This window comes from Paecilomyces variotii (assembly GCF_004022145.1).
Source record: "Paecilomyces variotii strain CBS 101075 chromosome Unknown C8Q69scaffold_2, whole genome shotgun sequence".
Taxonomy (NCBI): domain Eukaryota; kingdom Fungi; phylum Ascomycota; class Eurotiomycetes; order Eurotiales; family Thermoascaceae; genus Paecilomyces; species Paecilomyces variotii.
This window is the reverse complement of record NW_021167141.1, coordinates 4,315,441-4,340,944: the sequence shown is the minus strand read 5'-3', so window position 1 is coordinate 4,340,944 and position 25,504 is coordinate 4,315,441. Positions and strand designations below refer to the sequence as shown.

At 49.2% G+C, this 25,504-nt stretch overlaps 10 protein-coding genes across 10 annotated transcripts; 5 read left to right on the top strand and 5 right to left on the bottom strand.

The window, feature by feature from the left end:
• The first annotated feature begins 12 nt into the window (after positions 1-12).
• Positions 13-3,171, top strand: C8Q69DRAFT_460000 (DNA mismatch repair protein Msh4). The gene is made up of 7 exons (XM_028630120.1): positions 13-627; positions 676-994; positions 1,046-1,086; positions 1,137-1,286; positions 1,339-1,458; positions 1,508-1,595; positions 1,643-3,171. The coding sequence occupies exons 1-7, from the start codon at positions 103-105 to the stop codon at positions 3,070-3,072; spliced, it is 2,673 nt and encodes an 890-aa protein (XP_028488384.1). The 5' UTR covers positions 13-102; the 3' UTR covers positions 3,073-3,171.
• A 96-nt stretch (positions 3,172-3,267) lies between these two features.
• Positions 3,268-6,515, bottom strand: C8Q69DRAFT_459988 (hypothetical protein). Its single transcript, XM_028630119.1, has 3 exons — positions 5,575-6,515; positions 5,261-5,499; positions 3,268-5,203 (listed from the first exon to the last, which is right to left on the bottom strand). Exons 1-3 carry the CDS (start codon positions 6,043-6,045, stop codon positions 3,526-3,528), a joined length of 2,388 nt encoding a protein of 795 aa, XP_028488383.1. The 5' UTR covers positions 6,046-6,515; the 3' UTR covers positions 3,268-3,525.
• Positions 6,516-8,389, bottom strand: C8Q69DRAFT_459984 (hypothetical protein). Its single transcript, XM_028630118.1, has 5 exons — positions 8,038-8,389; positions 7,839-7,975; positions 7,296-7,757; positions 7,181-7,234; positions 6,516-7,120 (listed from the first exon to the last, which is right to left on the bottom strand). The coding sequence occupies exons 1-5, from the start codon at positions 8,042-8,044 to the stop codon at positions 6,935-6,937; spliced, it is 846 nt and encodes a 281-aa protein (XP_028488382.1). The 5' UTR covers positions 8,045-8,389; the 3' UTR covers positions 6,516-6,934.
• Positions 8,390-8,549: 160 nt separating this feature from the next.
• On the top strand, positions 8,550-11,472 carry C8Q69DRAFT_429597 (eukaryotic translation initiation factor 3 subunit B). The gene is made up of 4 exons (XM_028628473.1): positions 8,550-8,727; positions 8,796-8,988; positions 9,047-10,595; positions 10,654-11,472. The coding sequence occupies exons 1-4, from the start codon at positions 8,652-8,654 to the stop codon at positions 11,080-11,082; spliced, it is 2,247 nt and encodes a 748-aa protein (XP_028488381.1). The 5' UTR covers positions 8,550-8,651; the 3' UTR covers positions 11,083-11,472.
• A 489-nt stretch (positions 11,473-11,961) lies between these two features.
• C8Q69DRAFT_459982 (hypothetical protein) lies at positions 11,962-13,048 on the top strand. The gene is made up of 2 exons (XM_028630117.1): positions 11,962-12,580; positions 12,659-13,048. The coding sequence occupies exons 1-2, from the start codon at positions 12,236-12,238 to the stop codon at positions 12,854-12,856; spliced, it is 543 nt and encodes a 180-aa protein (XP_028488380.1). The 5' UTR covers positions 11,962-12,235; the 3' UTR covers positions 12,857-13,048.
• Positions 13,049-13,421: 373 nt separating this feature from the next.
• Positions 13,422-14,966, top strand: C8Q69DRAFT_182104 (alpha-ketoglutarate-dependent 2,4-dichlorophenoxyacetate dioxygenase). Its single transcript, XM_028625877.1, has 3 exons — positions 13,422-13,835; positions 13,934-14,143; positions 14,250-14,966. The coding sequence occupies exons 1-3, from the start codon at positions 13,689-13,691 to the stop codon at positions 14,853-14,855; spliced, it is 963 nt and encodes a 320-aa protein (XP_028488379.1). The 5' UTR covers positions 13,422-13,688; the 3' UTR covers positions 14,856-14,966.
• Positions 14,967-15,119: 153 nt separating this feature from the next.
• On the bottom strand, positions 15,120-16,235 carry C8Q69DRAFT_505350 (kinase-like domain-containing protein; the record flags this gene model as incomplete). Its single annotated transcript, XM_028632699.1, has 3 exons — positions 15,120-15,497; positions 15,572-15,804; positions 15,860-16,235. The coding sequence occupies 3 exons, from the start codon at positions 16,233-16,235 to the stop codon at positions 15,120-15,122; spliced, it is 987 nt and encodes a 328-aa protein (XP_028488378.1).
• Positions 16,236-17,265: 1,030 nt separating this feature from the next.
• On the top strand, positions 17,266-19,775 carry C8Q69DRAFT_182001 (Glucanosyltransferase-domain-containing protein). The gene is made up of 5 exons (XM_028625876.1): positions 17,266-17,682; positions 17,745-17,782; positions 17,831-17,856; positions 17,905-18,654; positions 18,729-19,775. Exons 1-5 carry the CDS (start codon positions 17,590-17,592, stop codon positions 19,427-19,429), a joined length of 1,608 nt encoding a protein of 535 aa, XP_028488377.1. The 5' UTR covers positions 17,266-17,589; the 3' UTR covers positions 19,430-19,775.
• A 595-nt stretch (positions 19,776-20,370) lies between these two features.
• C8Q69DRAFT_505348 (hypothetical protein) lies at positions 20,371-21,014 on the bottom strand (the record flags this gene model as incomplete). Its single annotated transcript, XM_028632698.1, has 3 exons — positions 20,371-20,615; positions 20,688-20,891; positions 20,978-21,014. The coding sequence occupies 3 exons, from the start codon at positions 21,012-21,014 to the stop codon at positions 20,371-20,373; spliced, it is 486 nt and encodes a 161-aa protein (XP_028488376.1).
• A 1,525-nt stretch (positions 21,015-22,539) lies between these two features.
• On the bottom strand, positions 22,540-25,277 carry C8Q69DRAFT_442877 (C6 zinc finger domain protein; the record flags this gene model as incomplete). Its single annotated transcript, XM_028628877.1, has 6 exons — positions 22,540-22,626; positions 22,695-23,662; positions 23,713-24,180; positions 24,316-25,079; positions 25,133-25,159; positions 25,216-25,277. The coding sequence occupies 6 exons, from the start codon at positions 25,275-25,277 to the stop codon at positions 22,540-22,542; spliced, it is 2,376 nt and encodes a 791-aa protein (XP_028488375.1).
• Between the last annotated feature and the right edge of the window lie 227 nt (positions 25,278-25,504).

The following is a 25,504-nucleotide window of genomic DNA, read 5'->3' as shown; positions in this document are numbered from 1 at the left end:
TCGAGACATCAACCACATCGTTTTCATTTCTGGGAGATGCCTATAATCGTATATCGATCTCAATAATATTGTGAGACTATCAAATGAGCTAGGGGACTGACGATGGCTTCATCCTTTTCGACGGGTACATCTTACCCCTATGACCAAGGAACAACGACTACTACTTCGTCGAGACACCCCTCGGGCAGACCAAATACTGGACGACCAAGAACCGGAAGACCCATGACGGCAGCTACAAGTATAGCTTCCCAGGATATAATATGCGCAATTAGTGAATCAAGAGGAATATCATCAACCGTGGGCCTCGCGTTTGTCAATCTTTCTACCTCTGAAGCAGTGCTCTGCCAGATATGCGATAGCCAAACTTACGTCAAGACAATAAACAAAATTGACGTGTTTGAGCCCACGGAAATATTGTTCATGAGTACAGCCAGAGATATACAATCTAAGTTGTATTCTATCGTCCAGGAGAACCTTCCAGATCTCAAGACCACCACAATTGATCGCAAATACTGGTCGGAAAGGACAGGACACGAATATGTGGACCGACTCGCCTTCCAGGAAGATCTCGAGACCATTAAAATCACATTGGAGGGCAACTATTTCGCAACGTGCTCACTTGCTGCGGTTTGTTAGCTGCTGTCCACAAATCAATGCTTAACTAATCTCTACTAGGTGTTGAAGTATGTCGAAGTGGAACTCGGCATGTCTTTTTCCTTCCATTCTCTTCGCATCAAATTCGAACCTTCGCAGGGATCTATGATGATTGACCTTGCTACCGTTGTTTCTCTAGAGTTGATCCAGAACGTGCAGAATACGAAGTCCAAAGACTCCTTGTTCGGGCTTCTTAATGAGACACTGACGCCAATGGGCGCCAGACTGCTTCGTAGTAACATTCTTCAGCCGTCAACGGAGCCACGCAAGATCACCGGTAGATATGATGCCTTAGAGGAACTGACCACAAATGAAGACATGTTCTTTTCTATCAGACAAGGTCCGTGAATGCTTCAGAGAGGCTTCCGCTTATTGACTTCTCCCTGCGTAGCTCTCAAGAACTTTGTGGATTCAGATAGGATTATTACTTCTGTTAGTCGGGAACACACATTCGAGAATGACCCAATACGCTGACTATCAAGCTCATCTTGATTCCTACCAAACTGTCCCTTCAATATGCCGAACAATGCATTAATAAGGTTATTATGTTAAAAACCTACGTCTCATCCATCAAGCCTGTTTATGATGCATTGGCCACCGCGCAGAGTGAGCTATTACTGAATATCAGAGACGTTAGTCTGGCATAATTGGGATCAATAATTCATCTTCGACTGACAATCCCAGCTCTGCAATCCTACCCGTCATCGTGCTATTCAAGAGCTGATAGACGCAACGTTGAATGAAGATGTAACCTACCAAACTAGACCCCTTGACCTGAGGAACCAGCGCACATACGCAATCAAGGTGAATGTTCCAGCCACATCGATGAGACAGGAAATAACGAACTTTGCAGGCTGGAGTGAATAGTCTTCTAGACGTCGCACGCCAGACATACAAGGAGGCAAATGCGGATGCTGTGGAGCTGGTATCTGCTCTCGCAGGTTGTGTGTTCCTCCTAATTCACGTCCAAATTATTGACACTCTACAGAGGCTCATAATCTTGTCCTGGACCTGAAGTTCGACCCCGCTCGTCAATATTATATCAGTATGTCTACCGGAGAACTGGAGAATGGACCTCTTCCAGATATCTTCATCAATGTGTTTCGCAAAAAGAACACCATTGAATGCCAGACCTTAGATCTTGTCAAACTGAACCAAAAGATCATGGATTCCCACAACGAAGTTGTCAACATGAGCGACAGGAGTATCCAGGAACTAATCGAGGATATAAGATCCGAGATATCTGTACTATTCAAAGTAAGCGAAGCGATTGCCATTCTCGACATGTTGACAGCCTTCGCCCAGCTCGTCACAACTCAAGACTACGTACGTCCGGAATTAACAGACGTCCTAGCCATCAAAGCTGGTCGACACCCGATCAAGGAGAGGATCCAGTCCAATAAATTCGTCCCGAACGACGCCTATGCCGCTCAGCAGTCTCGATTTCAAATCATCACCGGCTGCAACATGAGCGGTAAATCCACATACATACGCTCCCTCGCTTTGATGACGATAATGGCACAAATCGGCTGTTTCGTTCCCGCCCAATACGCATCTTTCCCAATCGTCCACCAGCTCTTCGCTCGCGTTTCCACAACGGACGATATCGAAGCTAATATGTCAACGTTCACTGCCGAAATGCGCGAAATGTCATTTATTCTTCACAACATCGAGCCTAGAAGCATGGTCATTGTTGACGAATTAGGTCGCGGCACCAGCACGACCGACGGCCTCGCTATCGCAATTGCCATCGCAGAAGCTCTCGTTGAAAGCCACGCTCTGGTATGGTTCGCAACCCACTTCCGTGACCTGGCCCGTATAATGTCCGAGCGAAGCGGCGTCGTGAATCTCCACTTAGCAGTTGAACTATCACCCGAAGCATCGAAGATGACCATGCTCTATAGAATCGCCGAGGGACACGTCCAGGAAAAGTTCTACGGACTCGCTCTGGCCAAACTCGTTGCTCTCCCTCCAAGAGTACTCGAAGTAGCTGCAAACGTATCAGAGAAGCTGACCGAGATCGTGGAGCGTCGCCAAGGTAGCTCTAAAGCTGTAGCTATTGCGAGAAGGCGAAACTTGATCCTCAGATTAAAAGAGCAACTAATGCAAGCCAAGGATGGCAATATGGAAGATGTAGCTTTGAAGGAGTGGCTTAGCAAGCTCCAAGAAGAGTTCATTCTGCAACTAGCGGCCGTAGACGCCGAGTTTGCATCTTCTGATGATGATGATAACGAACAAGATGATGTGGAGGAAGAACTCATCTCAGAAGTATCCGAGGATGCTAATTACTCGACAGAAGAAATGGACCAGGGGTCAGGATCTAGTCAGCGTGATCATCGTGACGAATGCAGTGATCTGTTAGATGACTCTCCGGGACCACGCGGTGGTTCTTCCACAGATAATCAGGTTGAGGGATGAAGCCCAAGAGGGTGGAAGGGATATCTTATTTTATGTAATTCCTTCTGTGTATAAATATATAGTATCATTTAGTTAAGAATACAAAGTAATGCGACCGAATTTACAAATAAACTCCTCCATGTTACTTTACAGCTACTCAGAATAATATCCTACCAGGATGACCCAAGACCGAAGACAAAATCCTCAGGAAGAGGTGGGATCTGTATCACTTTTATCTTTCATTGTAGTGGAATAGAACTAGATACATATTACAAATAACAACACGCTTTTCCTTTTTGCTCATGCACCGGAACTGGCTCGAAATACTACTCTACACATCCAACCAGTCTCAAAGTAAAGATAAAAAAGAGAAACTAAGACGGAGACAAATCCCTTGATGACTCCAACATATGCATGGAAACCGAATCAGCGTGCATAGGGCCCGGAAATAAAACAGTGACCCTAAGGAGGCTATCAACCAAAGTGGAAGAGAGTCTGTTTTCCCTTCTTTCCTTTTCCTTTCTTCCCAGTATGGTTGTCGTTAGCAGACTCTTCGTTCTCAGGTTGGGCAGAAGCACTGTTGGAACTGCCAGTTCCCCAGGCACTTGGGGCTGGTCCACGACGGTCGTCCCAGCGGACAGTGCCGCGCGTAAGACCGGCCATGAGGACGTTAGGCTTCGCAGCGGGTGGCAGAGAGGGGAATGCCTCGCTGTCGCGTGGAACTGCTGCTCGAGTGGTGTTGCCGGCTACGTGCGACGCGGTCGTAGCAGGGCGAGAGGCAGGCCGAACGGTAACAGAAGACGGACCAGGAGAAGATATGTTCTGAGTACCACTATTACCCCAGACCGTGGAGCTTCTATTGTTAGAAGACATCCTGTTGTTAGAAGCCCTCGCTGCAGCGGTTGGCAAAGCCGGGAACGCATTGGCTCCGCTTCTGCTAACGACAGACCGAGAAGACTGAGCGGTTGAGGACTTCAGGCGCAACACACGCTTACCACCGCCACCCGCGCCGCTGACAGTACCAAGTGTTAGGCCAGGCACCATACCGCTGGGTCCAGGAAGAGCGGGATAGTCTTCGTTGATGGCCCGCCAATCGTTCCAAGCTTTCAGGAGGCCGTTGCGTTTTGACTCATCTTCGTATATTTCGGCCAGCTCCTTGATAAGCTTGCCAAGTTCGGAACTAGACGTATCGAACAAGGAGAAGAATGCGTCGAGAAGTTCGGTGGCGGAGATGGCTGAAGTGCGGTAGCTGGAGACTTTGGCGCGAAACTCGGATATCTTGATCTGATCATTACGGAGCAGGGTAGACGCCCGCTCGATCACGGCAGCATGGCGGAGACGACGAGCTTGCTCTTGAGGAGTAAGAGGACCGGTGGTGGCACTGATATTGAGGTTCTCCATCGCCGAAACTGGAGGATTGCGTGCAGCAGAGGCAGCAGCGGCAGCTTGAGCAGGTGTAGGATCAGCAGGACGGGCGGGTGCGCGGACAGGCTGAGTATCGTTACGTGTCAGCTGGCCACCGAAGCTTCGCGTCGATACGGACTGAGCACTCTGGATAGCCACCTGTCGCTGATATGCTATTTCGTCTCTTCTCAGCGGCTGAGCACTAGAGACTGGAAGAGGCTCCGCGTTCGGATCACGTCCTCTACCTGCTCCACGCTCCCTGCGAGGCCTCGAGGCCTGGTACGGAGCGCGGTAGTCGAAAGCGGACATATCGACTAGACGAGCGTCCCTTCTTGCGTCTTTTGAAAGGCCGTTAGGGTGTGCTTCTAGTTGGTGGGCTTTCAAGTCCATCTGAGACTCAAAGACGACGAACTTCTTCTCGAGACACTCCTTATCCAAGCAGAGGAAGTGGTCTTTCTGGAAATGATCCTCAAGTGCGTTGTAGTCAATGTAGTACTGTTGTTGACGGTTCCCAGACCGGCGGTCACATATGTGGCAGCGCTCGTGTTTGTCTCGGCAATGGGCATAAAGCTCATCATCGCCGTAGAAACGCTGGCGACAGAATCCGCACTCAGGATGACCACGGAACCCACTCTGGTTAACCTCTCCAGGCTTATTGTCACCATACTTCTCATGCTTCCGAAGTTCTGCTGTTGTGAACAATTGATGTTCATGTGTGAATACCTTTTTATTCCTTGTGCAGAGGTCACTGTGAGATATATTAGCACCTTCTACTGCAAACTCGTACTTTCCAAGAGATACTTACCACATCACCTTTCCATGCTTGGTTTTGACATGGCGATGAAGGTCTGGCCAGCCCAAACACGCTACATCGCAGTCTTCATCCGGGCAGTTGTACCGCAGTAGCAATACAGTGTCCTCGAAGATTTCGTCCTTCTCATACTTGATTCCTAAGTTGTCATCCTTTCTGACGAAATCCGACTCATTGAACTCGTTGTAGCGCTTAAGGGGGTCATCGGTAAAGATGACAAAGCTGGATTCGGTCTGTCAATTTCGATAGAAACTGATCAGTATACAGCTGTGATAACCAGAGATAGGATGAAACAACGGTCTACATACCCTGCAGTGCGCGCAAGCTTTGGTCTTATACAGGGCTCTCAGCCGCAACGCGCAGATATGACAAGTGCGGTGGTTACATGGCGCAACAGACGTATGCTCGACCTTTGATGCGCAGATAAAGCAGACCTCAGCGTCATCCGCGTCTTCTTCCGCTGTGACACCAGCCGGCAGCTTGCCCTTATCCTCACCCTCTGTCGTTGAATTTCCGGTCGAGTGATCACCGGTGGTGCCTTTGCCTCCGGAACTTGCGCCAGGAGTTCGTCCGCCATCTCCTGATGTCGCATTTACACCTGGCTGTCGGTTCTTCTGGCTGCGATTTTGCCTATCGCGGCCGCCTCGTCCTCCTCTACCGCCTCTTCCTCTCCCTCTTGAGTCTCTAGACCCGCTGCCGTCAGCCGCTGGGTGTGAGGGGTTGTTCGAGTCCCGCGGACCGCGTGGAGCTCCTCCTTGAGCTGAGGCTTGATCTGCCATTGTGGTGTCCCAGTCACAAACAAGGAACCGAACAAGACGGGACCGACAAGATAGGGGATACTTCACAGGACGGGCGACTGCTGAGCTTTCGCAACTCTCGGCACGTTCTGTGGCAGCGGTCCGGTGGGGAAGATTATCAACCAGCGGATAAAAAAGTCGTTGCCGCAGATGCGGGACGTCAGAAGGAAAGATAGGAGATTATGTACGTGCGAAATACTTGATATTCGCCAGAACTTTCAGGCGACCTCCTCAAGGGAGGAGCCTCGAGTGATCTCCAGTGAACTCGAACGGCAGGATTTGCCTGATGTTGATGTCTTCAGAGTCATTATGAGTCAAGATGGCTAGAGTACGCGCTGTTAATCGGCTTGACTGAACCCAAGGCGGTGAGTGCGGGAAAGCATGCTGAATGGACAGAACAAGATCAATACGCGATTGTTACTGCCAGACGCTAAATAACTAGAATAGAATTGAAGGAACTATAAGCTTAGGATTACAGCAGTTAGTTATGTGAGGCTGGGCAAATCCAGGACTGTGATAAGAGAAAGGTACGCTTTATTCTTGCGTAATGGAATTCTCGTGAATGGCAAAAGAGTCAGTCCAGGATACCACACGCAGGATCCCCCCATCAAAGCCACCAACTCCCGCTGGAGATACAAAAAGAGAGTATGATATGATGCTTGTACAAGCGTCGTTCGCTAAGAGATATAGCCGGAGAAACAAAGGAAATATGACGCCAAAAATAATTGTGTGTAGAGGTTCACGTGTCCTGCGCGACATAAGGGTGAGATAGACAATGCAAGAAAAAAAGAAGGAAAAGAAAAAAAAATAATAAGAAAGCCAAGTCTGCGCCCAACCACGGCGTCATGCTCTTCAAAGATGCTGTCAGGTATTATTCATCGGGGTTATAGAGATTCTGATTGAGGATCTTGGTCATGGTAAACATGTGGACCCGATCTTGTTTGAATACTGCTCGCATAGCATCATCACAGCGGATCTGGCGGCGATCATTGGGGTCCTGAAGATCACGTTCACGAATATATTGCCAAAGTCGCTTTACTGTCTGGGGCCGGGAAAGCTTCATTCCGTTAGCAGAGGATCGGGCAACAACGACCAGGACGTAGGGGACTCCACTTACCGACACCTCACCGTCCAGCAAATTCGACAGTGCTGGAGATAATGTAAGAGGTTTCTGTAAAGACATCAAGGTCAGCCACTGGTGATATGATTCTATCAAGGGTGACCGGACTCACGTGGAAACCACCCGATCGATTCACCTCCTTCTTAGTCCCTGCCTCAGATCCAGACTCCACATCGGAATCATCCTCTGCCTTGACCCTCTTGGAAGTTTTGGACTTCTTCTTCTTGATCGGGGCCGCCTTCCTTGTGCTCCCAGCGCGAGTCGGCCTGGCGCGCAGGTTCTCCTCTGCTTGCAGCTTGGCAGCATACAGGGCGTCAGCGTCGATGTCTGCCTTTCTCTTCTTTTTTGGAGGCGTCTTGGTGCCATTCTCGGAAGGGTCTTCGCTATCAGCTTGGCGCTTCTGGGACGTGGACGAAGTAGGAGACGCTGGTGCCGCGGTGGGGTTAGAGGCATCGCTTGCTTTGTGTCCGTTCGTAGTCTCAGAGGTCGTTGCAGCATTCTCCGAAGACTCTCCTACACCATTCCTCTGGGCGAAGATATCGAAACGCTCCATGATGAGCTCCTTGATGACCGCCTTCCCCATCGGTCAGCATGAGGATCACCAGACGGATAAGCGCGCGCAATTGGCGACGACCGTCACGACGAAACAACGAACCTTTTGCGGTGTCAGGTCATAGCCGACAGCCTCCTGAAGACCCTTGCGGATTCGCTTTTCTGAGATGGTGTTCAGATCACTGGCGGCCAAGATGGAGTCAATGACCTTGACATAGGATTCGCGGACCTCGGGACATACTGTCGCGACACTACTATTAGCTTCCTGTCGCATGCGCGTGCTCGAGACCAAGAACACTCACATGACATCTTGCCCGTAACTGCGAGAGAACTTTGAGAGAAACTGGAACAGCAGAGAGATCTGAAGAATTGTAGGAAATTGGGGGACGGTTGGATCAACACAGGAAAGGTTGACGACAGGAGCTGTAGTTGGATAGGCACCCCGATCTAGTTAGTGAGTGTACCGCTGGCGGTTAAGGCCGGCGGGGTATGATATGGATGCGCTTGAGGAATGCCCAACGTGAGGAGGATGGAAGAGAAGGTAGTGTAGAGATCAGCAAGGACGAAAAGAAAAAAGAGACCGGAGAGAACAAAGAAAGCCAGCCGGTCTACTACAGCCGTTTAATGGGCTTCTTGTTGTTGACGGGTTTAGAAAGCGAACGATTGCCCAGAAGCTCAGGCGGAGACCGGGGAAGGATGACCTAAGCATGTCAGGTGACTGTCCCGGCACGGATCAATCAAGGAGCCGTGCGACGGATGACTCAGCATCGCGGCGCACACAGACGGCGAGATTAATCTTTGCCCTAACGAGACGGCCTGCGCGAACGGGAACAAAAGACGAAGAAATCTGCCAGTTGCAGTCCATCGCCCTTACGACCTGAGTGCTTGTCGTACGCTCCTGGTCTGCGAGTTCGCCATGGCGCCCAGTTTCGATACCCTGTCCGAGCAGGACCTCCAGCACGAGGAGGAGGAGGAAGAAATCGACTTTTCTGGTAGGCAGGCCTTGCCGCCCTGGCTGTTTGTGCCCCTCTCTAACTAACGCTGCTTTGTCGCTCAACAGATCTCAAGGCGCAATATGAAGTCAAGTTGGAGGAGGGTCTGGATACCTTCGTTGTCGTCGATGGACTGCCCGTTGTGCCGGCGGAGAGCAAACAAAAGCTCATTAAGTTCTTGCTGAAGAAACTCAACACTGTCGGACACACGAGCGAAGATGCCATCTTCATGCCGCTCAACGAGAAGAACATGTCGGAGGGGTATGTTTTGCTCCCGGAATATGATGGTATTAGTATTTTTTGGGCTCACAGACGTTAGATTTGCGTTCGTTGAATATGATACCCCCGAACAGGCAGTGGCCGCAGTGAAGCACCTGCACGGTGTCCCGCTGGACAAGAAACACACAATCGCCGTCAACAAGCTGACAGATATCGACCGCTACGGCCGCGAAGGACGGATCGACGAGGAATACAAGCCACCCCACATCGAGCCTTTCAAGGAGAAGGAGCATCTGCGCTGGTGGCTGGCTGATCCCTCTGCCCGGGACCAGTTTGCTCTCTACCGTGGAGATAAGGTTGGCGTCTACTGGAACATGAAGAATAACCCTCCGGAGCCTGTTGTCGACCGACCTCACTGGACCCAGCTCTTTGTGCAGTGGTCCCCTCAAGGAACGTTCCTTGCTTCCATTCACCCGCAGGGTGTCCAGCTTTGGGGCGGTCCCTCGTTCTCCAAGCAGAAGCAGTTCCCGCACCCCTTCGTCTCACTCATTGAGTTCTCGCCTCTGGAAGGATATCTGACCACCTGGTCAGCTCGTCCCATTCAGGTTGATGAGTCGCAGCCGGCTGGTCCTCTGACCTTCGAGGAGGATGGAAAGAACATCATCATCTGGGATATTGTTTCCGGGAAGCCGTTGAGATCGTTCGTCTCTCACGATCTGGCCGGTCCCGATGGCCCCGATGCAGCCGTTCCTAAGAAGAAGGTTCAGTGGCCTGCCTTCAAGTGGTCCGCAGATGAGAAGTATGTTGCAAGGCTGCTGCAGGGCCAGTCCATTTCTATCTACGAGGCACCCAGAATGAACCTGCTGGGCAAGACTTCCGTCAAGATCGAAGGAGTCATGGACTTTGAGTGGTCGCCTGCCACGCCCCAGCGTGAGGGTGTCAAGCAGTACGAGCAGCTGCTTGCATTCTGGACTCCTGAAATCGGCAGCAACCCTGCCAGAGTCGGTCTTATGAGCGTCCCATCGAAGGAGATTGTCAGAACCAGAAATCTGTTCAATGTCTCCGACGTTAAGCTTCACTGGCAGTCTCAGGGTACCTACGTCTGCGTTAAGGTTGACCGTCACTCCAAGTCTAAGAAATCCATGGCTACGAACTTGGAAATTTTCCGTGTCAAGGAAAAGGGTGTTCCTGTGGAGGTTGTGGACAGTTTGAAGGATGCGGTTATCAACTTCGCCTGGGAGCCTAAGGGCGACCGTTTCGTCTTGATCACCACCGGAGAGGCCGTCGCTGGCTCTGGTGTCGCCCCTAAGACGTCCGTTTCGTTCTTCGCCCCCGAGAAGGTTAAGGGTGCTGGTATTGGCAGCTTCCGACTTGCCCGCACCGTTGAGAAGAAGACCAGCAACGCCATCTACTGGTCACCGAAGGGACGTTTCGTCGTGGTGGCCACAGTTCACTCGCAGCAGAACTTTGATCTCGACTTCTGGGATCTGGACTTTGAAGGCGAGAAGACGGAGACCGAGAAGGGAGAGAAAGAACTGAACGCCAACATTCAGCTGATGAAGACTGTTGAGCACTACGGTGTTACGGATATCGACTGGGACCCTACCGGCCGCTACGTCGTCAGCAGTGCTAGTGTCTGGACTCACCAGGTATGTTGATATTTGCTTAATCTTGTAACATTATTGATCATGCTAACTTCTCTACTAGATGGAAAACGGCTGGAATCTTCACACGTTCTCCGGTACCACCTTGTCCGAGAACCCGACAGAGAAATTCAAGCAGTTCGTCTGGCGCCCACGGCCACCGACTCTCCTTAGCAAGGAGGAGCAGAAGCAGGTCCGCAAGAACCTCCGTGAGTACTCGCGCGAGTTCGACGAGGAGGACAAGTACGCCGTCGATATCGCCAACACAGAAATTGTCGAGAAGCGGAAGCGCGTCCTCAACGAATGGACAGCCTGGATTCGTCGGGAGAAGGAGCTTCTCGCAGAAGAGAGGAAGGCCATGGGTCTTCCCGCCGAGGGCGAGGATGCAGAGCTCGCCAAACCTACGGCTCCCGCCGCAGAGGACAAGGGCGATGCCATCGTCGAGGAGATTGTCGAGGAGATCATCGAAGAGACCGAGGAGGTTATTGGTTGAAGAGATGCAGATATTACGTGCTGATCCAACGACTCCTCCACCTCGAATAGGTCCCTCCATCCACTCCACTTTATCGCCTCGATTTCCTGCGTCTACCGCAGCACGAGGTTCCTGCTCTACTTTTCTCTTTGTCACTTTGCTGGAGACATGGTCTTTGAATGTTTGGGTCCCGGCTTTCTAAAATAGAGAGTATATGTACTTCATTTAGCCAGGTGTGGATTTCACATGAGCGACGTGGGCGTGGCACGAGAGATGATAGGACGCTTCCCGGGGCGTATAGCTCGTACATGGGCCTGGAGATGCATTAATGACATTTTACAAGTATACATCGTTCTTCTGCTCAATCTTTGTAGCTTTGAGAAAACACAAAAGTTCAGCATCATATGCCATCGTATCATGACGCAACGTCCATCCTTTGGGGAAGCCTGCCCTTAATGGCAGAGTCCTTGAGTAGGTGATTTCCAGGAACAGATCATTTCAAGAACTAGAGTGGCTGATTATTTGTCATTTTGTGAAAGCTATAAGATTGTATCGGGCACAGCATAGTATTTGGAATTCTTAATGTTCCAGCGTAGTTGCCCCGTACGACCTTTACTCGATCGATTGACGAGCAGTCATTTTTCACGTGTAGTTATGTATGTACTTTTATCGTTAGTAATACCACTTACAGAGTACAAATCGAGCCTTCTACAATTTCGAACAAGCGCGCTACTGGAAGAAGCTTATGATAGCCAAATTTGTAACTAGGCATGAAAGAACAGCCGAGAGATAGATTGCTGAATCACCTCTTGTAAAGTGTATCTCCACTGTATAACCTAGATTATGTACTGTGAGGGTAACGGATCTTCTTGTGGCGGTATTTATGCATTGATTATGTTGCTGGTACTTAGGCCAAGTGGATTCATGTCGTAGAGGACAGTTTACGACAATGCCTCGAGTCACATTTGAAGAAAAGAGCAAATAATCACCCGCATGGGACACTAATGTCAGGTACCTTTCTATTCCTCAATGAATAAAATCGCGCAGGTGCCTGTGTTGTGCATATATAGTGCGTAGGCCTTCCCTCTCTTCTTCCTTCCACCCATCAACAACCAACCCAAGACAACGAGCAACTTCCCCTCTCATCAAAGGCAGCTCAAGTACCTCATTCAAGATGATGTTCACCAAGCACATTATGATGGTTCTTACCGTCACCAGTCTCGCCTTGAGCTCTCCTCTCGCGAGACGCAGCACTGGCGAAACCGTCATTGGCGACCTCTCTAACGTCTCTCGCGACTTTAGCGCTATTGAAAATGCAATGCAGCTCTTCAACGGCAGCTCTGCAAGTGCTGCACATGTTCCTGTAGCTGTTACCTCGCTCGAGGGTCATCTGCAAGCTACGGCCAATAATACTGCTCATTCGCCGATGTTCAGTCCATCGGAGAGCGTAACCATCACGAACGCTTGGGACGAACTGAAGTCTGCGTATAGTGATTCCTTAGAAGGTGCCATTAGAAAGGTATCTAGTTTCCTCAAGAGACCGCCAAGTGAATTTTGTGGTAGATGGATACTAACAGAGATACTTTCCCTTATACAGAAAGCCCAATTCCAGAAGCTTGGCATGGCAAATGCAATGGTCAACAACTTCAACGTCGTCAGAGCCGACACCAACAAGGTCTCCAATGAGCTCAAGAAAAAGGTCGGGCTTCTTGATATTCCGGTCATCACGTTGGCTACCTCGCAGATGGATGGGGCGTTGCAGGCTGCCATTGAAGCGTATGCTAGCAAGAACTAGAGCATCTAGGTCTTCTTGTCGGATGAAACGATGAGACTCAGACAAAGGGCAGCATTTACAGTTAGCATTGTTTTAAGAGATAGGCAATATGCATGGGTGAAGATTGATCTCTACCTGGAGGAAAGATGCTTAGGAAATATGTTTAGATAGCAAGAAGAATAGGGGGCGAACAGGGAGAGTTTAATATTATCGGACGTTCTTTGCACGAAGTAATTCCAATGTAAACATAAACAGTATATACATACGTAGCATGGACACATTGGACTATGAAGGTCTTTCCTGCGACCAGGACTGGTAAAGATATTCCCCGCTGGAATGGAGACAATCAAAGCTCTCCACAACCATGATACTTAGTCGTCGCTGATCAGTGGAGAACAAATGCGGAGAAAACGCCAGGTGAAAGATCTACTCGTTCACTGTCATATGCAGATGTAACCAGTAACTTAACCCCAGAGGAATGAACTCAGTAACCCTGCTCAACCCCCATGATCAAAAACTGCTCAATGCGTCGTTCGCATCAAAAGCCGACGTGGAGATGGGTTCTCTTTACCCCGCGATATGAAGCCGAGCTTATCGCCGGTTAGTATTGTTCACCTGGCTATTCTATCCCATTCGTGGACCAGCTCTAATCGACCCAGCTAATTGGGTCATGTGGCTTGTACGATGGGGATAGATTCAGGTAGATATCTCGGAGATGTTGCCGATGTGCGGGTTATATATTGCTGATTTCAAGATACACCTGGTTGCGTATCGCGAAATCTCTCTGGCCATACTTACTCAATTGACATTGCAAGTAAAAGCTCAGCTTTAAGTAATTGCTGTACACAGAAACATGCCAGGCCTAACAACAGAGCCCTCTTTCAAGCATATCACCATCAAAGAGCTCCATCCCACTTTTGGCGCGGAGATATCTGGCATTGACTTCTCGAAGCCCGTCGACGACGATGTTTTTCAAGAAGTCCTAGTTGCTATTACCAAAGTAAGTATATAATTCCAACGACATAAATTCTCAATAACGATACCTTCCCAACATGCAGAAAGAATCCCCAATGCTGATATTATCTGTAATATATATAGTATGGCGTCTGCGTCTTCCGTCAAGCTGGTCTAGATGATGAGCGACACGTTCAATTTGCCAGGAAATTCGGTGAACTCGACGATGTGACACCCTACATCGTAGGTGGTCGTCCGCATAGACTTCCATTTGTTGAGTTGTTTGATGTTGGAAATGTCGATTTGGACGGATCGGTCTTTGCGATGGATAATGTCCGTAGGGATTGGAATAAGGTACTGACTGACGTCTCAACCATCTTTCTCTGCTCAGATCAATATTCCTCCCATGCCAGATAACGCTGAGATCAACCACTCACTAACCAACCCTCTCACTACGTAGGGAAACTCCCTCTTCCACGTCGATTCAAGCTTCAACCCCCGTCGGGCAGGCTACTCTCTCCTTCGCGCACACGAACTCCCTCCAAAAGGAACAGGCGGCAACACCGAATACATCGATACACGCACCGCATTCGACGAATTACCCTCAGATCTCAAAACGGAACTCCTTTCCAACGACTACATCGCCGCACACTCACTCTGGCATTCACGCAAAGTCGCCGCGCCCGAAACCTTCGCGCACATCAACCCGGACGATTATCCATATAGCAGACATAAGCTGGTTCAGATGCACGAGCCTTCCGGTCGGATGAATCTGTATATTGCCGCACATGTACATCATATCGAAGGGTTATCGGATGAGAAGTCGAAGGAGTTGTTTACTAGGCTTTATGAGCATTGTAAGCAGCCAAAGTATGTGCTCAGTGTGGAGTGGGAGAAGGATGGGGATTTGATCTTGTGGGATAATACGTGTGTGATGCATAGAGCGACAGGGGGTAGTTTTGAGGGGAAGTATAAGAGGGATATGAGACGGGCGACGGTTCATGATGGGAGTAGTACCGCTTGGGGGTTGAATGAGAAGTCGGATATAAGGCAGGGGTTGCCGTAGTGGATGATATTGATGTGTTGTTTTTCTTGTATACGGGATGGTTACGGTCCGGATAATGTCTATATTGTGTGGGCCCTAGATTGTAGATTGGAACGCATGAAACTTTTTGTTACTGCTCCCTTAATGGATCTCTTCTGGATGGTGCTCGAATTTGCACTTATTGTATTATGATGACTCTTATGTTGTATCGTGACTAGGTACTGTAACCATCCATAGAAAGGCGAGTGTTGTTCTCAAATGCCGGAATCCAAAGCACTCAAGATTTTAGTCTTCGCTCTCAGGACCAAGCCACCTATCGTTCAGAAGTTCTTGCGCAGTAGGCCTTTCCCTCGGGTCCATCTTCAAGATTTTGCCAATGAACTCGCGATCCTCACGCGTCATGCCCAGCTCAGACTCTTCATCTTCTTCTACCACGGGACTCCAGGCCTCTGCTAGCTTGATCCTCAACATGTGGTTCTGGATGTAGTTCATCACGGACATTCTCTCTGCGTCGATTGGGTCAGTCGAATAGGACGATGGAAACGCTCCGAATTCCTTTATCTGCCTGATGAGGACATGGAACGGATAGGTTTCATCAGACGGGGAGATATTGAACGAGGGCGAGAAGATGTGGTGTTCGGGACCACGGAGAAGTGTCGTGATCTGATGAGAGATCCATATATTAGCGATACTTCTTAAGGGTACTTGATAAAATAAAGCTGGCTGCGTTCACTAACAGTCACCCCAAAAGACCATATGTCTGTCGAGGTATCCCAGGGAAGGTTCAACATGGCCTCTGGACTGCGGTATAATGCTGCACCAATTGTATGTCTGTTCACGGGACGCCGGTGAGAATCCGTACTCTCAATGGGAGTGTCACGGCAGGAATGACCGCAATCCCCTAGCTGAACAGTGCTGAAGCGTAATAGGCCTTTGCCGTAGTTGACGAGGATATTGTCTGGTTTTATATCTGACATTTCTAATGTTAATGCGTTCTCACTCCATGTGACTGATGAACAACGTACCAGTATGGACCCATCCTGCTTCATGCAACGCCTTCAGTCCTTTAAGTATATCTCTCGCAATAGGCCTCACCTCGCCTCTTTTTAGTCTCTTCACATCCGCTGCTTCGAGTAGGTTATCATCTAGCCGCTTTAGTACCAATCCTGGAGGATTGGATTCCGACTCTGGAATCTCATCGACAAGCTGCCTGATGTAAGGTTGATTCCGAAGGTGGCTCAAGACGGTCCGTTCATTTTCAAGACGCAGCTTGGGTGCTGTCTTGATAACAACAGGACCTGTCGATTGATTCAGGGGTCTACTTTCAGTCAGGGATAGCCTCCCAGATAAATCAACGAGCAAGGTAAACGCGGGAGTTTTAGAAGGCCAGTGGTTCACCATGGAAGGACAGAGTAACTCACGCAGCGGCCCAGATCCGTGGATGCAACTTTCTCGCGATCCGGTACGTCCCCAATCGTCCTGTCAACAATTGATCGATCTTTATTGTTTGTGAAACTATTTCGCGCTGCATGGGGACTAGGATCTGTATCTCTTTTGTGGTTACTGGTGTCGACGCTGTATTGAGTCAGTGGGGGAAGGTCAGATTTGATGCCACTCATGAAAGGCTGCATTCCTGGAAGGCAATTTGCGTGAGCATCGTCTTTTATATTGACGTGACAGATAGCATGATAATACCGAGTCCGTGGCGGACATGACATGATGGATGCGGGGTTTCTATACTGATTCCGGCAGCAATCAAGTACACCTGATCGCCATATCTCGCGGTCCGGCAGCCACGGCCAGGGACATAATCAACGCTTCACCACAACACGACTGATCTGTAGGCGAGGTGCAGCTCTAGCTTTACACTCGTATTATATAGCTGGAAGCTTCGATACATCCATGGATCGAATGCCAATTAGCTTGAAGGGCTGGCGGGTGATAATTCTGTGTTCTTCCATTCCGTCAATACCTGAACCGAACATGCTGGAATATAGAAAAGCTCGACAGACATCTGAGATGAAGTGTCTTGCTATGGACATCCACAGCAAGTCCCAAAGCTCATCAGACTTCCGTCAGACTAGCTCATTCTGTTGTTCCTCATAAATGGCTTTGTTCCACGTGGTAGACCATGTATTAGAGCTCGAATAATCGCGGTAGACTCCGTCAAGTTCGTCGCTAAACTGCAAGTGGTTTATCATCAAGCGGTTTCGCCAAGGATTTCATGATGAAGTCGATGTGTTTTGAGATTATCGCCTCGAACACAAACTAGCATGTTAAGCCAGCGTTGGGAGTCTATTGTGGCAAGTCGCTGAGTATGGCTACTACCCCTCTAGGATATATAGTCACCATGGTGCTTTTGAAGCAATAAACAGTGTCAGGGATAATCGATTTGAAAACGGCTGATGCTACGCATATGCCACAATGTAAAGACATGAAAAGCTGCCAACCGTGCGGGTGCTCTCGGACGGATGTATTCCTGTCTATGCAGATGTGTCTGGCCAGATCCTACCTGGAGATGTGAATCGAAATTATGAGTCTCGTTGCAGACAAGCAGTTCGTGAAGTGAGCGCAGTGAAATGAGAGCGCTCTTGCCTGGAAATGGAGGAAGACATGTACCACTGGCTCCTTCCATCACGGAGCATTACGGCCGCCTCTTCTCTGTTCGTTAGACCTTCGTCCCTCTTATTCTCAACATCACTCGTTTTACTCTTCGACCACTTACTTTCCTCATTAAGACCATTTTAACGGGATCATGAAAGCCATGCAGTTACTATCTACGGCCTTCGTGGCGGCATGCTTCTTCCTTCATTCTTACGCTGCGGATGTTGATCCTATTGTGATTAAGGTAGGCAAGGAGAAGGATACACTCTGAATCCTACATGACCACTTTACTGACCACCGATTTAGGGGAAACACTTCTTCTATAAGACGAACGGTACTGAGTTGTAAGTCTCGTTGAGGGTCCACTAGATTTTCGTGGCTGATCGTAGCAGCTTCATCAAAGGACTGGCCTATCAATGTAAGTGAATTTCACTTCACCTCGTCACCTCTTCTGATATCTCCGCAGCAAACACGCCAAGTGACTCGGGTCAGAGCTATGTCGACCCCCTGACAGATGTAGCGGGATGTCGTCGGGATATCCCTTATCTCAGGGAGCTGAGCACCAATGTCATCCGTGTATACGCGATTGACCCTGATGGGGACCATAGCGAATGTATGCAAATGCTCGCAGATGCGGGTATCTACGTGTTCGCAGATCTGTCCGAGCCTTCTCAGTCCATCGTTCGATCTCACCCGCAATGGAATATCGAACTCTATACGCGTTACACGTCTGTCGTGGATGCACTGGCCAAATACACAAACGTGATCGGATTCTTCGCAGGTAATGAAGTGACCAACAATATGTCTTATACCCCTGCGAGTGCCTTCGTCAAAGCTGCGGTACGCGACACAAAGAGCTATATCTACGAGAAAGGTTATCGAGATATTCCAGTTGGATATGCCGCGGATGACGATGCTGAGCTGCGCGGAATAATCACTCAGTACTTCGACTGTGGCACAGACGCTGAAAGAGTTGATTTTTGGGGTCTGAATATCTACGAATGGTGCGGCAATTCTTCGTTCCAGTCCTCTGGCTATGCCGACCGCACGAAGGAGTTCGAAGCTTTCAACATCCCAGCCTTCTTCTCTGAGTACGGCTGCAATACGATCAGACCGCGAGAGTTCAAAGAAGCAGAGGCTCTCTTTGGCCCTCAGATGACAAAAGTTTGGTCGGGAGGGATTGTCTACATGTTTCAGCAGGAAGATAACAATTATGGTCCGTATTCCTTTCTCTAGGATCATATAGTTTCACGCACATGATCAGCAATCGATGATTGACGAACTATTTAGGGGTCGTTTCAATCGAGGGTGACACGATACACACACTTACAGACTTCCCTTACCTCTCCAGCCAGATGGCCAAGGCAAAGCCGACGGGGACCAATATGGCCCAATACACTCCAACTGTGACTGCAAATGCTGCTTGTCCTACGGTGAATACTACCTGGCAGGCTGGTACAGTCCTACCGCCGACACCCAATAAGGAGCTCTGTAGCTGCATGGCAGAGTCTGTAACGTGTCGACCCAAAGCGGGCCTCTCAGGGAAAGACGTCGGCAACCTTCTAGGTATTGTATGCGGCCTGTCCGAGAAAGCGTGCACTGGAATCAGCGGCAATGCGGCCACAGGAACTTTCGGCTCCTTCTCGATGTGCGATGCTGACGATCAACTCGCCTGGGCTTTGAATGCCTACTACTTAGAACAGAAGAAAGCCGGCAACGGCGCCTCTGCCTGCGACTTCAAGGGGTCTGCTACCAGCAGCAGTGCCCAGAAGCCTACCGGCACCTGCGCAGCTCTTCTGAGTGCAGCTGGCAGCTTTGGCACCGGTACTGTAACCGATGAAGAGACAGGATCGGGACGTAGCAAGCCATCCAAGGGAGTAGCTGCATCCAGCTTGTATGCATCGCAGACGATTACGATCCCGAGCGTGGCGCAGATTGGACTATACCTGCTCTGTGCGTTTGGCGCTGGTATGGGAATGGTGTTGATGTAGAGCAGATGGAAGAGATGTCACTGGACTATCTTTGGTCAGAAGGATGGACGAGGGGATTGTTGTGATGACGGGTTCATCCAAGTTGGTTGAATTGTCATTCATTCACTCATTCGGTTACAGTGTATATGAGATATGGACTCTGCATTACTTGGTAGCAATGAAATTCATATGATATTTTGAAGTTTCCTGAATTCTCTGTCAGCCTTAGATATCTGGATACTGGACGATGGGCGTATGAAAGCGCGTCGGCTTATCTTTGAGGTTGCGGGGGCGCTTGCATTGGCCCTGGTCCGTGTCAAGTGACAGGGGGTGGTTGAGAGATAAAGAGATGGTATAAATCCTGTCGATGTCTGTCTGCATCTCGTGGACAGTTCGTGCAGGATCTTCCAAGTGTCTATCAAATGTCTGGAATTGATGATGAAGCATTATCAATCCATCTGTGCAGTGTCTCTATAAGTCACGCCTTGCTCTAACAGCAGCAAAAAGGAAAACGAAAACAATAATAATATTCTCTATTCAGTCTAAAAAGGAGACAATGCACCTCCGAGTGTCCCAGGATGGAGCGCCCTCGATCGAGGATAATGATAACTAGGTATCGTGACCAACAATAACGAAAAGCAGGGGGAATATGTACAGTTCGTGATATGGAGACCAGCCTTCGAAATAAGACGAGGAAAGGGAATTCATGAGGAGTATTAAGGGAACACGATGCGAGTGATATATATATACGCGCAGAGGGATATTGTTTCGTCGTTAAGGCGGTGACTGAGCAGTCGGACTGGTTTCGCCATGTGAGCACCGCCGGCAGTACTGTCTCTTCCTGCCGTTCCGTGCCATGCTTCTGTCTCGAATGGATTCTGATGATGATCGGTTGATCGCTCGGATGGTCGTTTCCCAGGAAGATTCGATCGAGCATCAGGTCGCACTGTCTGGGACATGGCCTAGTGCAAGTGAAGAGGGTGATAAAGGTGATGATGATGGTGTTGATGCTCCTTGTCCTGGTCCTTGTCGTTCTCTCCCTCCTTTTCCTTTTCCTTTTCCTTCTCCTTCTCTCTTGCCCGCTCCTTCGAGACAGCGCGCTCTTTTGAATCAGCTCGTGCCGTGAGGACTCGTCGCAATTCTTGCTCTTGTTCCTGGAGATGCTTCTCTTCCTCTGGAGTGGGGATGACTGCATTTGCAACACCACCTGTGATTTTATTGACATAGGTCAGTTTTCCCGATCGTCGACGGCGCATTCAGTTCGTGTGAAAAAGCATACCTCGTCCCGTGAAATGCCGCCCCTCTTCCAATCGCAGTGGCGGTGCCTCGACATCCTGGCTCTCTCGCGCGATTTCCGGATGCTCCTTGTCGTTGTGCATCATGTTCCCCGTGCCTCCGCGACCGGTCGTGTAATAATCCTGCTTGATTGTGGGCGTGGTCAGGTCTTCAGGGGTTGGCGGGGCATCTTTGGCGAACATGTTGCCTTGCGAGCGGAGTGTCAGCGATGCGATCATTTAACGGAAAAGTCCCCGAATTCTGCGATATACAAGACAAGGAGAGTGAGCTTACCTGCGCCTCCGCGCCCGTGGGAGATATTCCGCGACATTGGTGAAGTGAAAAATGTGCTGTTTCGAAGTGTCGCGAGGGGAAAGATAGGCGGCGAGTCGAAGGTGTCGATGACGCAGATGAAGGCGCGCAAGGTGCAATGCACCAGAGGAATGAGATATCTGCGCTGGTGATCTGGACGATGTGTAGCTATCTGGTCTGATCGAACAGAAGAGCGCAAAAGATCAAGATCAGACAGAAGAGAGAGAGAGAGAGAGAGAGACAGGAAGATAATGAGCTTTCCTCTCGAGGCGGTCGCAGTTCTCTGGGTCACAGCCAAGCACTGAGGGGCTTCTTTTTCTCGTCCCGCTCAAGACAACCAAACAGCTCTCGATTCACTAAACTTCTTGTCGCGATAGTTTCCCGTTTGCAGCTTTTTTTCGTTGGAGATAAAGATAAAGAATTGATTTCCGAACGTCCCCTGGTTGGTTGGTTAGTCATTGCTACTTTATTACTACTACCTGAGAAATGACCTGGATTATACGCCGGTTTCTCTCTTTTTTCTTCCTTTTTTTTTCTCTTCTTCTTCTATCCACGAATCGGCCACTCCGGACATCTCTCGCCTTTTTCTCTTCTACACCTGACTCGACTCGATCTAACTATCAGCTAATTAGTGCCGATTAGTATACCCCATATTCCCAGGAATCCCATCATTTCCGCCGTCGATCGTGGCTGCCGGCGCCAGGGACGCCTCCCCCGCGCCCGTCCGAATCAGAAAATTTTCTACTGCCGCGTGGATCATGGCGAAATGGTCGGATGACGCGACCGCCAAGGAGAATCTAATAATTTATTCAGGTCATTCGCATGGGAAAAAAAAAAAGGAAATGACTCAATTGTGGAGAGGTATTAATTAGATATTAAGAGTTGAAGAAATATTGCAGAATTGAGAATCTATGATTATCCTAGCTGTTGCGATAGTTGACTCAACGGTCCATAGAAATACTTAGGTCCTGGGTATAGAAAATTCTTCCTTCGCATCTAATTACTCCATGCATCTATCTATCTAACGTCCAATTGTGTCTTTCTCCGGGCCACATGAGTCTAGACTTCGTTTACTACTAGGGCAAAAGTGCCGAACTTCATCCTCACCGGCTCACGGTGATTAATTAATTACTAGTTAAAAAAAATTCCTTAGTCTCCGCCCCGGAATACCTAATGGCCCAAGGAATAAGTATGGGACTACAAGTGGGATTATTCGAATAACGGATTTTCGTTCGTCAGTCTTTGATTCTTTTACGAGAGACGTCCAACGTCCACTTTATGCTATTTTATTGTGTGATACATCTTCTGGGTATAATTGTTTCTTTGAGATAGGACTGAGAGATAATGTAATAATGCCATGCTTTCTTCCTTATCTATGGCGTCTTGGTTTTGCAATATGTTCGGCTGTCGTTATGCTTGATAGCATGGCATCCTTATTTACATCGTTAACTATGTATAGATGTTACTATGTACTTGTTTCATTTCTCGTGATGCGTCGAGTGATCTCATTGTATCCTCGACTGAATGGGCTCAGTGTGGTAATATCATCCTAGAAACTCGCCGTCTGCGAGTGCGATCCATGGCAAGTCCTCTGCCCAACAGCGTTGCATAAGTGTGCGTGCATTTTGGACCTGAAGTAGATTCAAGTCAATAAAAAGGAAACAGACAGTAGTAACAAGCGACGACAGCTACAACCTACCTGCTTTAGACCTGCTATCTCCATGCCCTTGATTCTGTCCAGAATCTCTAGCCGCTCTAGCGGATCCTGCGTTTCACAACCAGCTGTGAATATGGGAAAGATGACTGACATTTCAGGGGGGCTTCCAATGGGGACTTTTCTCAGGACGCCAAAGAGTTCTTTTAAACACGCGTGGAATTCTGGACTAGATGGCGACGTATTGAGAACTCGACGGTGTAGATGTACCATCGCGGCCCAGTGGAAGGCTTGATCGATAGAAATAGCCTCCACACTTTCCACGTCTTCATCGTGCGCTCCTCGAATCATGCCGTACTCTCGGAGCTCCTGCATGTCGTGTAGTAAGCTTTCTGCAGCTAGGACAATATCCGGGGAAGGTCCCCAATCTGCGAGAAATCTTCCTGTCTCATCGAAGCGTTCATTGTCGCAGCGGTGGGTAAGATCACCTAAACGAGAGAGGAACGACTGTGTGACTGGAGTGAAGCCCATGAAACAATCGACCTGGAATTTCGTTTCTTCCTCAATGCTTGAGCCAGGAATGGGTGAAGACCAGCATTCGCCGCCAAAGAGAGGAGGGTCACTGTGCCGGCAAGATAGCCCTCCAAATATGTCAAGATACGTGATCCATCGGGAAAGGAATATGGCTATCTTGTTCCCCAGACGGGCTAGTTGATGTTCTTCTCGCGCTACAAAGAGATCGCGCGCCAATTTCAGATGGCTCTGCCAAGGAATTGGGACCTCGAACGTGCTTGGTGAAACGATCTTCAGGGAGAGCAACATGATGGCTGTTGCCAGATGGCTATCCGTGACATTCTCTTGAGGATCGTTCAGGGCCTGCCGCAAGGTTGGGAAGACATCACTGACCCAGTGTGCGATTCGATTCGCTGGCTCGGGATGCTGCAGATATCTTGCACGATGACTGGCAGAGTACGCCAAAAGAAGATTCAACAGATTAGGGTCACTCACAGCCACTATTTTATATGTTAGCCAAAGCGCAGTACCCCAGGGATATTGTACTTACTCGAAGGCAAAACAGACACAAACGGATTTTCCGAGCAGTGGTGTGGCACAAGTATACGCGCAGTGTGGTTCAGAAAATGATGAAAATACATTAGATTGATCGGATTCTCGAGGAGTGCAGATGGCAGAGGAGATAAGTATCTCGGTATATTGACTGGAACTGGTTGCCTGTAATAGTCACCTTTGATAACAGTATCATTTCCCGGAGTGGATATCGTTTGCGGTGATTGTACTTGTAGGCTACCCTCCGTTTGTTCCTCTGGTTTCGCATGCTTGAGAGCAGCGATGTCGTCATTCTTGTTGAGATCATGGTCAGGATAGCCATAGTCGTATCCATAACTGTCAGCAGCACCAAGTGTGCCGCTGTCCGGCTTCAACTCATCCCCAGCACTCGCGCGAAGGGCATTGGTCTCAGCATCTGGTTCCGCAGAATGAGATAATAAGGAGTGGACAGATACACGCCGCAGGGCTGTTGAGCCATCAATTAAAGCAAAAGACTTGCTGAGGCTATTGGTATAAACATCGCCGGATACCCCTGAAAGGCTTGCAGGTGATAGGGGGGTACACTGATGTCGCCGCTCACCAGAACGTATATCAGACTTACTTCCCTGGAGAACTGGTCTGTCACCAATGCTGGCCGGACTGTCTATCAGCGAGACGATTTTGTTCTCGTCGTACCCTGGAAAAGACGAGAAAGGATAACTGGAAAGTCGTATGCGCTTGGCAGAATACTCTGAGCCTCTGTCGTCGCCGATAGAGGGGCTCTCTTGCGTGTCGGGCTGCGCATTCCACGATTGGCGAAGAAATGACGTGGGCTGAGAGACAAACCTTTCACTAATACTGAACGGTGACATTCGGGGACAGTTGGTTTCGTGGATGTCTGTGTTGAATGGTTGGTCGTATACTGCACAAGAGTGTGTTGCCTCAGAAGGCCTTGGTTCGACCATTCCCTGCCAAAGTCCGCCAGGCGGAGGAGCATCTTGTCCAGTCCAGTCACTGGCAGCGCTTAGAGGTTCTTGATTAGAGGCGCTCAACAGATCGCCATCAGTCTGATCATCTCTTCCAAAAGTGGCAATCGTAGATGTTGAAACATGCTGCGAGTGTGGCCTGGATACTGCATTTTGAGCTGGGTTACGTGACCCCTGGACATCCAGAGAGATCGACGATTGTCCCTGGTGATCGGACGCAGAAAACACCTGAAATGGCTGTGGTATTTGGTGCTCGAATGAAACTACACTGGAAACGGGGCTATAGGACTGGAATCCAATAGGTTTCTTCTTGGTCCTCCCTTCCCAGTTCAGGCGAATACTGTAGTCGCAGGTCTCACCTTGCCGTTGACAATTAAGGCAGGACGGTTTTTCTTCGCCACTAGAAAATTGTCAATAACAGATAGTGTAACCGTAATTATATAATTTACTCACCATTTAACCTTCCGTCCCTTACATGGCCTAATGGTTGAGTCAATTATCTGCACCAGTCATATTCAAACATATAGGAGCCTTACCAGCATCCGTTGCGGCTCCTCCGTTTGGGTTCGGGAGCACCTGGCCTCTTAGGACGAGGCATATGGCCTTAGTAACGACTGATCTCTATTTCGTGAATTTGTGACTGTGTACAAACCCCGGTTCCACAAGGGTCCAACTATATCTGACGACACAGCCATCCAGTTGATCTAGCCTTGATGCAGTGATAAGAGTAGATAGTTACTTCTGAATCTCAGCTCAGGATGAGGCAGGACAGTTGAGTATATGGTCTATCTTCGTGTAGGTAGACAGAGACTTATCGATTGCTTG